Here is a 12,453-nt window from a genome sequence, read left to right on the forward strand (position 1 = left end):
TGATCAGAAATTTGGCACACGGGGATGTCTGGGGGGCTCTGTCAGTTAAGTGTCCAACTCTTGGTTTCGGCCCAGGTCATGATCTCAGGGTTGTGAAAGTGAGCCCTGCATCGGTTCCGTGCTCAGCAGGGAGTCTGCTTAAGAATCTCTCTCCCACTCCTTCTGCCCCCCCACTTGTGTGCTCTCTCAAATATTCTTTTTTTAAAGATTTTATTTATTTATTTGACAGAGAGACAGAGAGAGAGAGAGAGTATAAGCAAGGGGATCAGCAGGCAGAGGGAGAAGCAGACTCCTCACTGAGCAGGGAGCCCAACATGGGGCTCAATCCCAAGACTCTGGGATCACGACCCGAGCCGAAGGCAGATGATTAACCACTAAGCCACCTGGGTGCTCCAATAAATAAATCTTAAAAAAAAAAAAAAAAGTATATAGCATGTGTTCAATAAGGAGTCACTAACAATGGCAGCAACCTCAGCAGCAAAAACGGATCTTTTTCATAGTCCACATCACTCAGTAACCCAAGAAAACTGGTCTCTAAGAGCTATTTTCCTAAATTTCTCCAAGAACAAAGAATATATAAAATTTTAAAGGTTTACGGGGAGAGTAAAAAGGAAATTAGCCGTTTACTTTGTGAACTTTCAATTTTAAATTAGTCATCCTGCTTGTAAAATCCAAGTTTGTGTGTTCTGGAATAGAACCTTGAGCAAAAGATGGAGTTCATATTCTGGTGTAGGTATGGGGGAGGTGGCAAACTCACAGGTGCTGCGTTTCTGATTCCAAAGGCTCTCTCTGACTGATATTTCAACTCGTGACGAGCGCAAGCCACCAATCCAGAGTCCTTTCACGTTCATGTATAGGGAGTGATTATCATAGGAGACGTTAGCAATTATTTTCCAGCGTGATGTAAGCTGAGGCAGCAGCGCCAAGCAAGCGTCCTTGTCAAACACATTCCAGCCTTCTGGATTACTTCACTCACATCTCCCTGATTAGGATGCATGCCGCGTGCTGCTTAATACAATCTGCCATCGAATGCCAAGTACTTCAGAACTAAATTAGGAAATATGTCCAAATACATAGAATGATGCTGAGAGCCCTAAGTGGGTCTCTCCTCTTTCCTTTATGAGGCATGAGACTTATCGTCAACATAATGCTCTTAAATGAGGCAATTCTATCTTCTAACCCTCTACCTCTGAGAGCAAAATTTAATTCAAGCAGCAAAAGAATTAATAAAGATAATACGGTATCATAAATACCATTTTCATGGATGAAGTGTTTTTGACAGATTCAGGAAATGTGAGACATAAAAACACATTTTAGAGGGTTGGTCACAGAGCTGACACTGATCTCCGCACTGCGGCACAGTGCAGGCGGGAGTAACTGCAATTACATTTGCTTTCCCTCACCAGCACATGCCACTCAACAGCGGCCACTACTCAGGTCATTTATGCCACTGAAGTCCAGAGCCCAAGAAGGCAATATCAAAACTCTGGAACCTGTAAGCCTGGGGATCCCTGAACACAGGCAAACCAAGGGGCACCAGAGCTCTCTCTCTCTGATCCTTCCTACCTGAGCTGGAAACAGCTGAACCACCTGCTGTATTTGCAAGCCTTTTCTTTCTTTCTTTCTTTTTTTTTTTTTTTTTAAGATTTTATTTATTTATTTGACAGAGATAGAGACAGCCAGCGAGAGAGGGAACACAAGCAGGGGGAGTGGGAGAGGAAGAAGCAGGCTCATAGCGGAGGAGCCCGATGTGGGGCTCGATCCCGGAACGCCGGGATCACGCCCTGAGCCGAAGGCAGACGCTTAACCGCTGTGCCACCCAGGCACCCCTGCAAGCCTTTTCTTAAGACTAAATACATTTCTTTTCTTTTTTGAGAGAGAGAGGGAGAGAGAAAACATGCGTCCACACATGAGGTGGGGGAGGGAGAGAGAGAATCATAAGTAGGCTCTATGCCCAGCACGGAGACTGACACGGGGCTTGATCTCACGACCCTGATTCATGACCTGAGCAGAAATCAAGAGTCGGACGCTTAACCGTCTGAGCCACCCAGGTGCCCCGAGATTAAATACATTTGTGCTATATCCTTGGTTTCATTTCCTTAGGAGACTATGTGTATTAAAAGGGCTAGGTTCTGACAAGTGCTGGTTTGCTGAAGTCTGTGTGGAATGGCGTTGTAATGCTCCAGTGCCAGGAACACAACTGGTGTCTTGTAACTCTGCACCGAACACATGTCCGGCTGGCTGGCTAGAAGTATGAACGGATGGATTCGAAACCGTTATTACTCAATGCTCAGATAGCTGTGGTGCCTATAAAATGCTAACGTGATCATCATATGATGCAAGGATATTCTCCAACTAAACACACAGAACACCTCTGGACCACTTCTACAGGTTAGGGAAATTTTGGTTGCTGACTCAAATTCTGTATCAACATTTGGACTTTACTGTCTGCTTTGATCACAGTTCATCAATAACGGATTATAACTAAACCCCAGTTCTGTATCAGTACAAACGAAGATAAACCAAACTCTCTGTTCTCATAAAGCCTTCATCTGAATCCTAAATACACAGGCCAGAGGCACAGACACAAACCCCCACGTGTACATAGCTGCAGGCAAACTCTCCTGCTAATAGTCTCACACCAACCTAATAAAACGCGCTGGGCCACATGCTGCCGGGCCAAAGCGGATATGGCCAAAACATGGTATTCACAAGCACAGTGACACTGAGCACCGCACATGAGACTGTTTGGGAATTATGATATTACATTATAGGATAGCAGGATGATACTAAAATCTTATAGAGCCACCCACGACATGGCTTAATTCGCCCAGAAATGTTACAGGACAATTACATTTCCTTAAAATGCAGGTTTTTCCTCAAACAAGCACAAAATCCACTGAACACGATCAGATGGAAAGTGGTGCCTCCTCAAAACCGAGGAAAGTTTCATAGATAGAGCTTGGCCTCCCTCACGTTCCAGTGGGTGGCATTCATGTTGGAGAAACATCTCAATGCAAAGTTATCAGTGCACTACTAACAACAACCAGACATCCACCCACGAAAGTGTGGGAGGGTTTGGAGCTGCACTCACAAAATATCTGGATGACTAATGGTACTGTCAGATTCAAAGAGATCGTGAAACACATTCTTGTAGCAAATTAACTTCCACTCCTCCTTTTAAAACACCAATGAAAAATACCAGGGAACGACTTACTTGAGGGAGTATAAACTTTTAAAAGTGAATTTTCATAAAATCAGTGGATTAATCACCTGATTCTAATAATTAATGCTTTTAATTGGGTTGAAACCCAAGAGACATCCAAAACAGCACTTCTCTGCGTCAATATCTAAAGGATGCACCCAGCCTAATTTTGTGCTGACCTATCCCTTTACTGGTTTCTCAAATACATCCACTCAGGTAAGTCAAAGAGAAAGAAGACCAGCCTATGAAAAATTTATTAAAATAGGACAAATATAAGTCAGGCTAGCGTTAAGTACAACTATCACCTCACTACACTGAGAACTTGAGACATAAAGGAGATAACCAAAACTTGAAAGTATGATGGATGAAAACTTAGAAAGCAAACAGTTTCTCTTCTCTCAACAAATGAGCTCACTGGGGACCAGAAAAGGTTTTCTCAAAGCCCAAGAAAGGAAACCGCCTTAGGAAACCAACTGCTCTCCCCTCCCCCACCTCCCAGGAAGGCACAACACAGGACTTAAATCATCCTAAATCTATCTTTCCAGTTAAGCTGTGCTGAATGCGCTCCCACAAAACAGGTCAACTAGAGCACAAAGGGGGTCCATTGTCACAGCGAGGATGCAAAAAGCCTCATGTATTTTTGACTGCTTTATGCATCTTCCTGAACGAAGAACAGGTCACTGCAATCCACAATGCTTCAATTCTTTGCTCACTTACTAAGTCGCAAAACCAGTGAACACCATCAGGAATGAGATTTGATCTTAGAGAGCACTATACGTAGGGGAAACCAATGTAAAAATCACAACCAGAAGCCAGACTTAAACTGTGAGTGGAAGAAATAAACAGGAAGCGCAATCATGGTAACGCTCCCAGGCCAGGCACTATGCTTTACGCTTTACAGACAGATTTTCATCGAACCCTACAATTTTATGAAGTAGGTATTATTTGCAACTCCCTTTTACCAGTGAGGAAACTGAGGCACGAAAGGGTTGAGCAACCTGCTTAAGGTCACACAGGGCCGTAGGTTACTACTGAGTTGGGAGTGAAATTCGGGCTGTGTGCATTCAGAGCCTGGCTCTTCTCCAGGTTACAATGCTGCTCTGTGGAAGAGGGCCTCCTTCCTGAAGGAGAAGCGTGTTCTCAGAGGAGCCACTGGCTCAGGAAGTTCCTTTCCAAGGACTGCACCCACTGCCAGCAGGGTCAAAAGCAGGCAAATTGGAGAAAAACGAAACAAAACTTGATCCCTTTCTCCACTGATTCCAGTGGAAAAGAAAGAGATAAATCAGCTTTAAGACTAAGTACTTGGCCTATAGTCACGATAGTACAATGCGAGGTAGTGATAAAATGTTGTCATCGTGGAATTTCAATTAAAAACATGTCTCCTTAATTCTGACTCAAAGATTATCAGAAGGCACTTTTATGCACTATTGGTGAGAAAATAAATTTTGCTGCAACCCTTTAAGAGGGCCATTTGGCAATGTCCATCACCATCTTAAGTGCACATACCCTCTGACCAAGCAACATAACTGCTAGGAATTTATCCTAGAGATCTACTACACAAGGACTTTCAGAAGTTGCAATGCACACTGCAGCATGGTCTGTAAGAGCCCAAACAGTGAAAGTGACCTAACTGCCCACCAGTGAGGGGCCTGGATAAACAGACTATAGGTCGTAAGCATATAGGGGAATCCTAGTGAGAAGAAGCACGGTACATGCTGACAGGGAGTGCTCTCCAAGGTATATTACTGAATAAAAATGTTGAGTACAGAATAGTATGTATACTATGATCTCATTTCTACAAAGATAGGGTTTTTAGTGTATAAATGTTAACTATAACTACATTAAATTTTTCTAGATGGGTACCTAAAAAACGTTTAATAGTTTCTTCTGCAGAGTAGGGCTGGGGGAAGGGAGGAGAAAGGAAACAATTACGTTTCATTTTATATCCTTTGGAAGTGTTTGAGGTTTCTTTTTTTTTTTTACCATTCTGAATACACCTTAAAAATATATCAGAGAGCTTTAATGTTTTAATTGCCTTCTAAAAAATAAAAATCGATATTCCTTTTTGTTCCTTATACATCTTACTATTTTTGTACCTTGTTTCCTTCGTATACCCATCCTAGGCTCTTCACACCGAAAGCAGCCTGGCTGGCTGAGACATCCAGACACGTGACCGGCTGGCCGTAGACATAATGGAGGGTTCTGGCAGAGTCTTCAGCTTTTAGCAGGTATACCAGATCTCCAGCCGTGGCCACTGCCACAGGGTACCTTCCAGTATCCGGAACTATTTCAAGGTAGTCAACCTGCGAAAGGATAAGAGTTATGTAGTCCATCAGGTCTCACCTACAGTTCATCCTGACTTGGCCAAAAATACACAATTCCTCCTAAACGTCACTAAGACCAGCAACCTAACAGAAAAAGATGGGCAAAGGTCACAGTTCACAGGAAATGAGAACATAGTTCTTATACTAATAAAAAGTTGCTCTTTGTAAAAGAAACATGATATATTCCTGATAGGAGAAATATGAACTAAAAATTTACTGAGATACCATTTTCACCAGTCATGTCTGCAAAGATCAATTAGCCTGATAGGACACTGGTCTGGAAGTGGAGGGGGGACACCCATATTTGCAGATCCCACTTATGGTTGGTGGGATGTAATCTGGTCCAACCTCTCTAGAGGGACATCTGGCAATACAATCACAAAGTCAAATGCACATATGCTCTGAACCAGCAAGTCGGCCCTAGGAATTTACTTACAAGTAAACTCACACACATGCAAAACAACTGTGTACAAGGTTATCTACTGTAGCACTATGCCGTCTTAGCTAAAAACTAGAAACACCTAAACACGGCTTACCAAGGGACTAGTTAACAGTACATCTATGCATTGGAATACTATGTAGCCACAGAAAAAAGCATGAAGCATTCTTTATAAACTGATACAGATGGAATCATCTCCAAGATACATCTGTGGGGAAAAAAGCAAGGAGGCAAGGTAACAGGATTCACAGTGTACTATTGTGTGTGAAGGGGGGCCAGAGGGACCACGGGACGTATGTGGCTTATGCAAGTATAAATCTGCTAACGGTGGCTGCCTTCAAAAAGGGAACAGAGTTCTTTGATGGGGTGGAAGAGAGATTTCTCCCTGTAAACCTTACTGTATCTTTTAAATTCTGAACCATGAGGGTATAATAACTCTTCAGAAAATGAAAAGTTTTTTTTTTTGCAAGAAACTGAACAAAATCCACTCAATTCCAAATTAGCACCATTCACATTTTAACATTTGTGCAAATACCAAAAATGTGTTGCTAAAAGGCTAAAAGTACCTGAGGTGTCTGTCCTCTGCTGGCTCTGATGTCGTCGAGGGGAGAAAGGCTCCCACGGTACTCGATTGCATTACTGCAACCACTTTCTCTAATCTGCACAGGAATGAGGAGCTCCCTTCAGGAATAATTTGCTTTTCTATGTCCCTAAGTGGCACATGTCTCTCAAGCACAGTTTACACCAGGTTTTCACCTCGAGTAAACTCAGAGTACAAAAGCAGAAGGTGTGCCACGCTGTGCAATTATGAAAACCACTATGTAAAAGGACAGCACTGCCCCGACAATAAGCCAGATGAGTTCATAAGCCTGCATCCCGAGGACTGTCCAGAAGAGCTTGAGAGAGAGTAAACATCCGGGTGACTCTGCTAATCCTCCGGCCCAAGAGTGTGAGTGGTGGCCCCACATCCCCAGCCAAGAACTCATCACAAAGGACAGACGTTCTAGGCCAGTTGTACCAACCGGGGAACACTGCCATTGTGATTCAGGGAGCCTACCTGGGGAAGACAAAAATGGCCTGGCTCTCATGGGCCAGGAGGTGCCTTTTTCAGTGACAGCACATTCTGCGGCAACCCCTCATCCAGGATGAGAAATAACACATAAAAAGCATAGTAACACATGTCTCCAGCACTGGTTGCCTGCTTCCTCTCTCCCCTATCCTAAAATTCATTTCTTTTTTTCTATAACCAACATCCTCAGTCTGGCCATTTAATTTCACTTTACTGTTGGATTTTTGACAGACCAAGAGGCTCAGATTGACTGTGGCTGTGCCATTTGCCAGGAGCTGTAAACTACTTCAAAAAGCGTCCAGTCTGTGCCAGCATGCCACCTTATTGCCAAGGCAGGATATACACTACAGAGGAACTCACATCTCAAGTAGTTGTCTGAATTCATAGAATTATTGCTTGTCTAGAATGTTTTTTAGGCAGAGACCAAATAATAAGCACTATGGTAGTTTTGAGAACAAACAGAAAGTTGGTACTTCCACATTTTTCTAATAAAACTCCAAGAGGAGCGTCAGGCAGTTTGGGGGAACCACCACCCACACTGCAGAAATTGCTCACTAAAGAAACAAGAAGCTTATGAAGTGGTGACGCCATGGCTTTTTAGTTACTCAAGCCTAACAAGATTTCCACCAGGGGGAAAAAGGGGGAAGAACAGGATCTGTTCCAGGTCAGACCACCAATTCATTATTCAATATTGGCTTTTCTCTTTGCTCTCCCACTAGTGCCAAAATCAGGTTTGTTTAAATTAAATCCAACTTTAGCACAGATTTGAGCTCTTACCACAAAATCCTCTCCCGCCATATAAACATGGAGGCTCACATGCAACTGGACTTGGAGATCGGCTCTACGTGAAGAGCTCTTAAGGTTGGCTGAGCTGCACGCATGACATCCTGGAACACCGCTACCCAATTAACACTGACTTAAATTTATTTTCACTCAGGAGTTACTCTTAATTCCAGGTGAGAAAATCTTAGGTGGAAGAAAGTGCAGGATGGAAATCTTCCTTCCCATATGGACTAAGACAGTACCACTGAATTCATTTTCACTTATATGATAGGCCAGAAACTGAGCTCAGATTTCCAGGGGTGAATGTCCTATTAACATGAAGGAAGCTGAGGACCCCGGTGACAAGAAACCCTTGCCTTGAAGTCAGCCCTGAGGTCTGAAGCGTAGCTTCTTCGCGCTGAGATCTGGGGCAGGTCAATCCACTGCTCTAAGCCTCTGTTGGTTTTTTGGTAAATGCGGAAAAGACTACTACCTATTTTGCAAGGCTGCTGTGAGATTTAGAAGTGGAAGGCCCGCGGGAAGCCCCGAATGAATGGGAGCTGCCCACATGATTACGATCTATATTACACCCGGAGATTCCAAGAATGGAGAATACAGTGACCAGATTAAAAAGCTTACCAGTTTCTGAACTTCAAATTCGGCAGTGATTTGCCAATACCCCTCCTCATTGGGGCGCAACATCACAACATCAAAAGCAGAAGCTGTGGCCACAGTTGCGTCTTCCTGGCTGAGGGCTAGTGCCTGTATTCTTGCGTCATGCTCAAAACGGTGGACAGGATACTTTCCAGTCCTTAGATCCCAAATATTAAGAAATCCTATGTAGAAAAAAACAACGCAGATAACAATTGTAAATTCACTTAAAACACACAATTTTATTTTATTTTTATTTTTAAGATTTTATTTATTTGACAGAGACAGCCAGTCAGAGGGAACACAAGCAGGGGGAGTGGGAGAGGAAGAAGTAGGCTCCCAGCAGAGCAGGGAGCCCGACGTGGGGCTTGATCCCAGGACTCTGGGATCATGCCCTGAGCCGAAGGCAGACACTTAATGACTGAGCCACCCAGGCGCCCCTACAACACACAATTTTAAAAACAATTGTGTACTATAAGGAAAACTAAAAGGTAAATGATAAGTTTGCCAATTCCTTAATAAAGAGCTTCTAAGATTCAATAAGAAAAAAGAGCAATTAAGAAGTGAGCAAAGGACATAAGCAAGCTGGTCATAGAAAAAAGAAATACGACTGATATGTAAACATAAGAAAAATGCAAAAATTCACTCAAAATTAGAAAAATACAAATAAAAATGATAATAGATTACTTTTCATCAATCAAATTGACAAAGATAGAAAATTTCATCAAACATTTTGTTGTTGAGGATATGGGGAAATAGGCTCTATCTTAAATTGTTGCTAGGGATGGAAACTAATTCACCCGACTTTGGAGGCAATTTGATAATGTTTACCAAATTACAAATGTATATATGACAGTCACTGTAATGTTTTTAATTATGCCAAAAGATTAGAAGCTATCTGGATGACCACCAGAGTTTGGAATTTAAATAAAATGAGTAGTTAAACAAGACCGAGTCTGCCTTATATATAAGCTATATGAAATGGTCAACAAAATGTATTACTAAGTGAAAAGGACAGAATAGTGGTATAGTATGCTCTACTACTTTCGTGTTTTACAAAATTTACACACACACACATTTATGTAGACTATCCTTGTGTATGGAAGGATGCACAAGAAACTTTATTAATGTTTGGCCCTGAAAGAAAGAAACAAAAAAGAAGAGACAAGCATAGGAGGGCATTTTACTGTGTATCATTTGTATATTCTTTTTTTTTAAGATTTTATTTATTTATTTGACAGAGAGAAAGACAGCCAGTGGGAGAGGGAACACAGGCAAGGGGAGTGGGAGAGGAAGAAGCAGGCTTCCCAGTGGAGGAGCCTGAAGCAGGGCTCGATCCCAGGACTCCGGGACCACGCCCTGAGCCGAAGGCAGACACCCAACGACTGAGCCACCCAGGTGCCCCTATCATTTGTATATTCTGAAGATTTTCCCCAAAATTATTTTTACCAAAAATATAATTTTTAGAAAGCGTTTTTATGAGAGACTTAAAAAGAAAGGGAGGACATATATCAATCGCTGAATTTTTTTAAAAGATTTATTTTTTACTTATTTGACAGAGACAACACAAGCAGGGGGAGCGGCAGGCAGAGGGAGAGGCAGAAGCAGGCTCCCTGAGGAGGAGGGAGCCCAACGTGGGGCTCGATCCCAGGAGCCTGGGATCATGACTTGAGCCAAAGGCAGATGCTTAACCAACTGAGCCACACAGGCACCCCTATCATATGGAACTCTAAATTCATTCTCCTAATTGTCCATTCGCACAACAAATATTTCCCAGTTTTATTGGTACAACTAACATATAACACTGTATCAGTTCAAGTTGTACAACAATGATTTGATATATGCATATATTGTGAAATGATCAAAGTTTAGTTAACATCTGTTACCTTGCATAGTTAACAAATTTCTCTTCCCTTATGAGAACTTTTAAAATCTACTCTCGGCAACTTTCAAATATACATACAGTATTAATGATAGTCATCTTATTGTATATTAGATCCCCAGAGCTTATTTATCTTATTAACTGGAAGTTTGTATACCTTTTGACCACCTTTACCCATCTTCTTACCTCTACCCCAGGAATCACAAATCTGTTCTGAGTTTGTGGGGGGTTTTTTTTTTTGTTTTTGTTTTTTTTAGATTCCACACGAGTGAGATGATACGGTATTTGTTTTTCCTCTGACTTATTTCACTTAGCATAATGATAATGTCCTCAGGGTTCACCCATATTGTTGCAAATGGCAGGATTTCCTTCTTTTTATGGCCAAATAGTATTCCATTGTATATGAATACCAAATTTTCTTTATCCATCTGTCAACAGACATTTAGGTTGTTCCCATGTCTCTGCTATCGTGAATAACTCTGCAGTGAACATGGGGGTATAGATAGCTCTTTGGGATAGTGATTTCATTTCCTTTGGATAAATACCCAGAAGTGGAATAGTGGAATTACTGGCTCATCTGGTAGTTCTATATTTTTTTGAGGAACCTGTATGTTCTTTTCCACAGTGGCTGCACCAATTTCCATTCCCACCAGCAGTGCATCAGGGATCCTTTCTCTCCACATTCTCACCAGCATTTGTCATCATGTTTTTGATGACAGCCGTTCTAACAGGCGTGAGACATCGTGCAATTACTGCGCATGTTATAGACAGGGCACTGCTCTAGATGCTAGCCAGATCTGAAAACAGCCATTAACCTACACTCTACGAGGTTCTTGTATTTCATCCTTCCGCACACCACCCTCTTCCAGCCACAGGGAGCAGGGGCGCTCTCTTTTGCATTGTTATAAAACATGAGCTTAGCTATCTGACCTTGTTAAAAACCTTGATTTCCCACTTATATACCCTTCTCTCCAGCTCCCTGAATACTGCTACCCAGATGAATTCCTCTTAACACACACTGGCCACGTCTCCACTTTCCTCAAATGGTCTAGAGTAGTGTTATCCAAGTGTGGTCCCCAGGCCAGTAGCAGCAGCGGTAGCTGCGGCATCACCTGGGGGCTTGTTAGAAATGCAGTTTGGGGGCGCCTGGGTGGCTCAGTCGGTTAAGCGTCTGCCTTTGGCTCAGGTCATGGTCCCAGGGTCCTGGGATCGAGTCCCACATCGGGCTCCTTGCCCGGCAGGGAGTCTGCTTCTCCCTCTGCCTCTGCCCTTCCTCCCTCCTCCTGCTTTCTCTTTCAAATAAATAAATAAAATCTTAAAAAAAAAAAAAAAAAGAAATGCAGTTTGGGGGCAACAGAAACTCTAGGGATATGCTCGAGCCTGACCACCAGTCCTCTGCAGGAACTTACACTCGTCTATCAGAAATACAAACTTCTGGGGCACCTGGGTGGCTCGGATGGTTAAGTGTCTACCTTCAGCTCAGGTCATGATCCTGGGGTCCTGCGATTGGTGGGGAGTTTGCTTCTCCCTCTGCCTTTCCCCTAGCTTGTGCTCTCTCAAATAAATAAAACATTTTTAAATAAAAAGAAATATAAACTTTTGGGGCACCTAGATGGCTCAGTCAGTTAAGCATCAGACTTGATTTCAGCTCAGGTTGTGATCTCAGTCAGGGTTGCGAGATCGAGCCTGGTGTTGGGCTCCGTGCTCACTGGGGAGTCTGCTTAAGATTCTCTCTCCCTCTTCCCCTCCTCCCGCTCATGCTCTAAAATAATCTTAAAAAAAAAAAAAGAATTATAAACGCTTCTGTATTTGGGGTGCCATTTATTCTTCTTTTCTCGCCAAAAAATTTCTTTTTATCATTCCTACCCACCTCTTTCCCCTCAAAGATTTACCCAAGAAAATAATTACTGTCTGCATCATGCTGGATAATGTCCTGTTCTAATTCCCACTCATTTTTCAGAATTCATTGAGAAACAGTTGTACGGAAATAACACGTTCTGAGCTTATCTGATTTCAGATCTAGCTCTGTCAGCTCCTAGCTGAAGGCCTTGGGCAAGATACTTGAAGCTGTGAGCCTGTCTCCTCATCTGTAAAACTGAGGAGAACACTACCTGCTGCACA

The 12,453-nt window shown here is 42.6% G+C and overlaps 1 protein-coding gene across 1 annotated transcript in view; it reads right to left on the reverse strand.

Annotated features, from left to right (window-relative positions):
* Nucleotides 1-12,453, reverse strand: part of FBXW8 (F-box and WD repeat domain containing 8) — a 116,395-nt gene that overhangs the window by 32,294 nt on the left and 71,648 nt on the right. Inside the window, exons 6-7 of the mRNA XM_045776032.2 lie at nt 8,439-8,635; nt 5,302-5,508 (exon numbers count right to left, since the gene is read on the reverse strand). Of these exons, the coding sequence (XP_045631988.1) occupies nt 5,302-5,508; nt 8,439-8,635 (404 nt within the window). The remainder of the gene's footprint in view (nt 1-5,301; nt 5,509-8,438; nt 8,636-12,453) is intronic.

The sequence above is a fragment of the Ursus americanus genome, chromosome 30 (genome assembly GCF_024610735.1).
Source record: "Ursus americanus isolate L20-20 chromosome 30, mUrsAme1.1.p, whole genome shotgun sequence".
Classification (NCBI taxonomy): Eukaryota; Metazoa; Chordata; class Mammalia; order Carnivora; family Ursidae; genus Ursus; species Ursus americanus.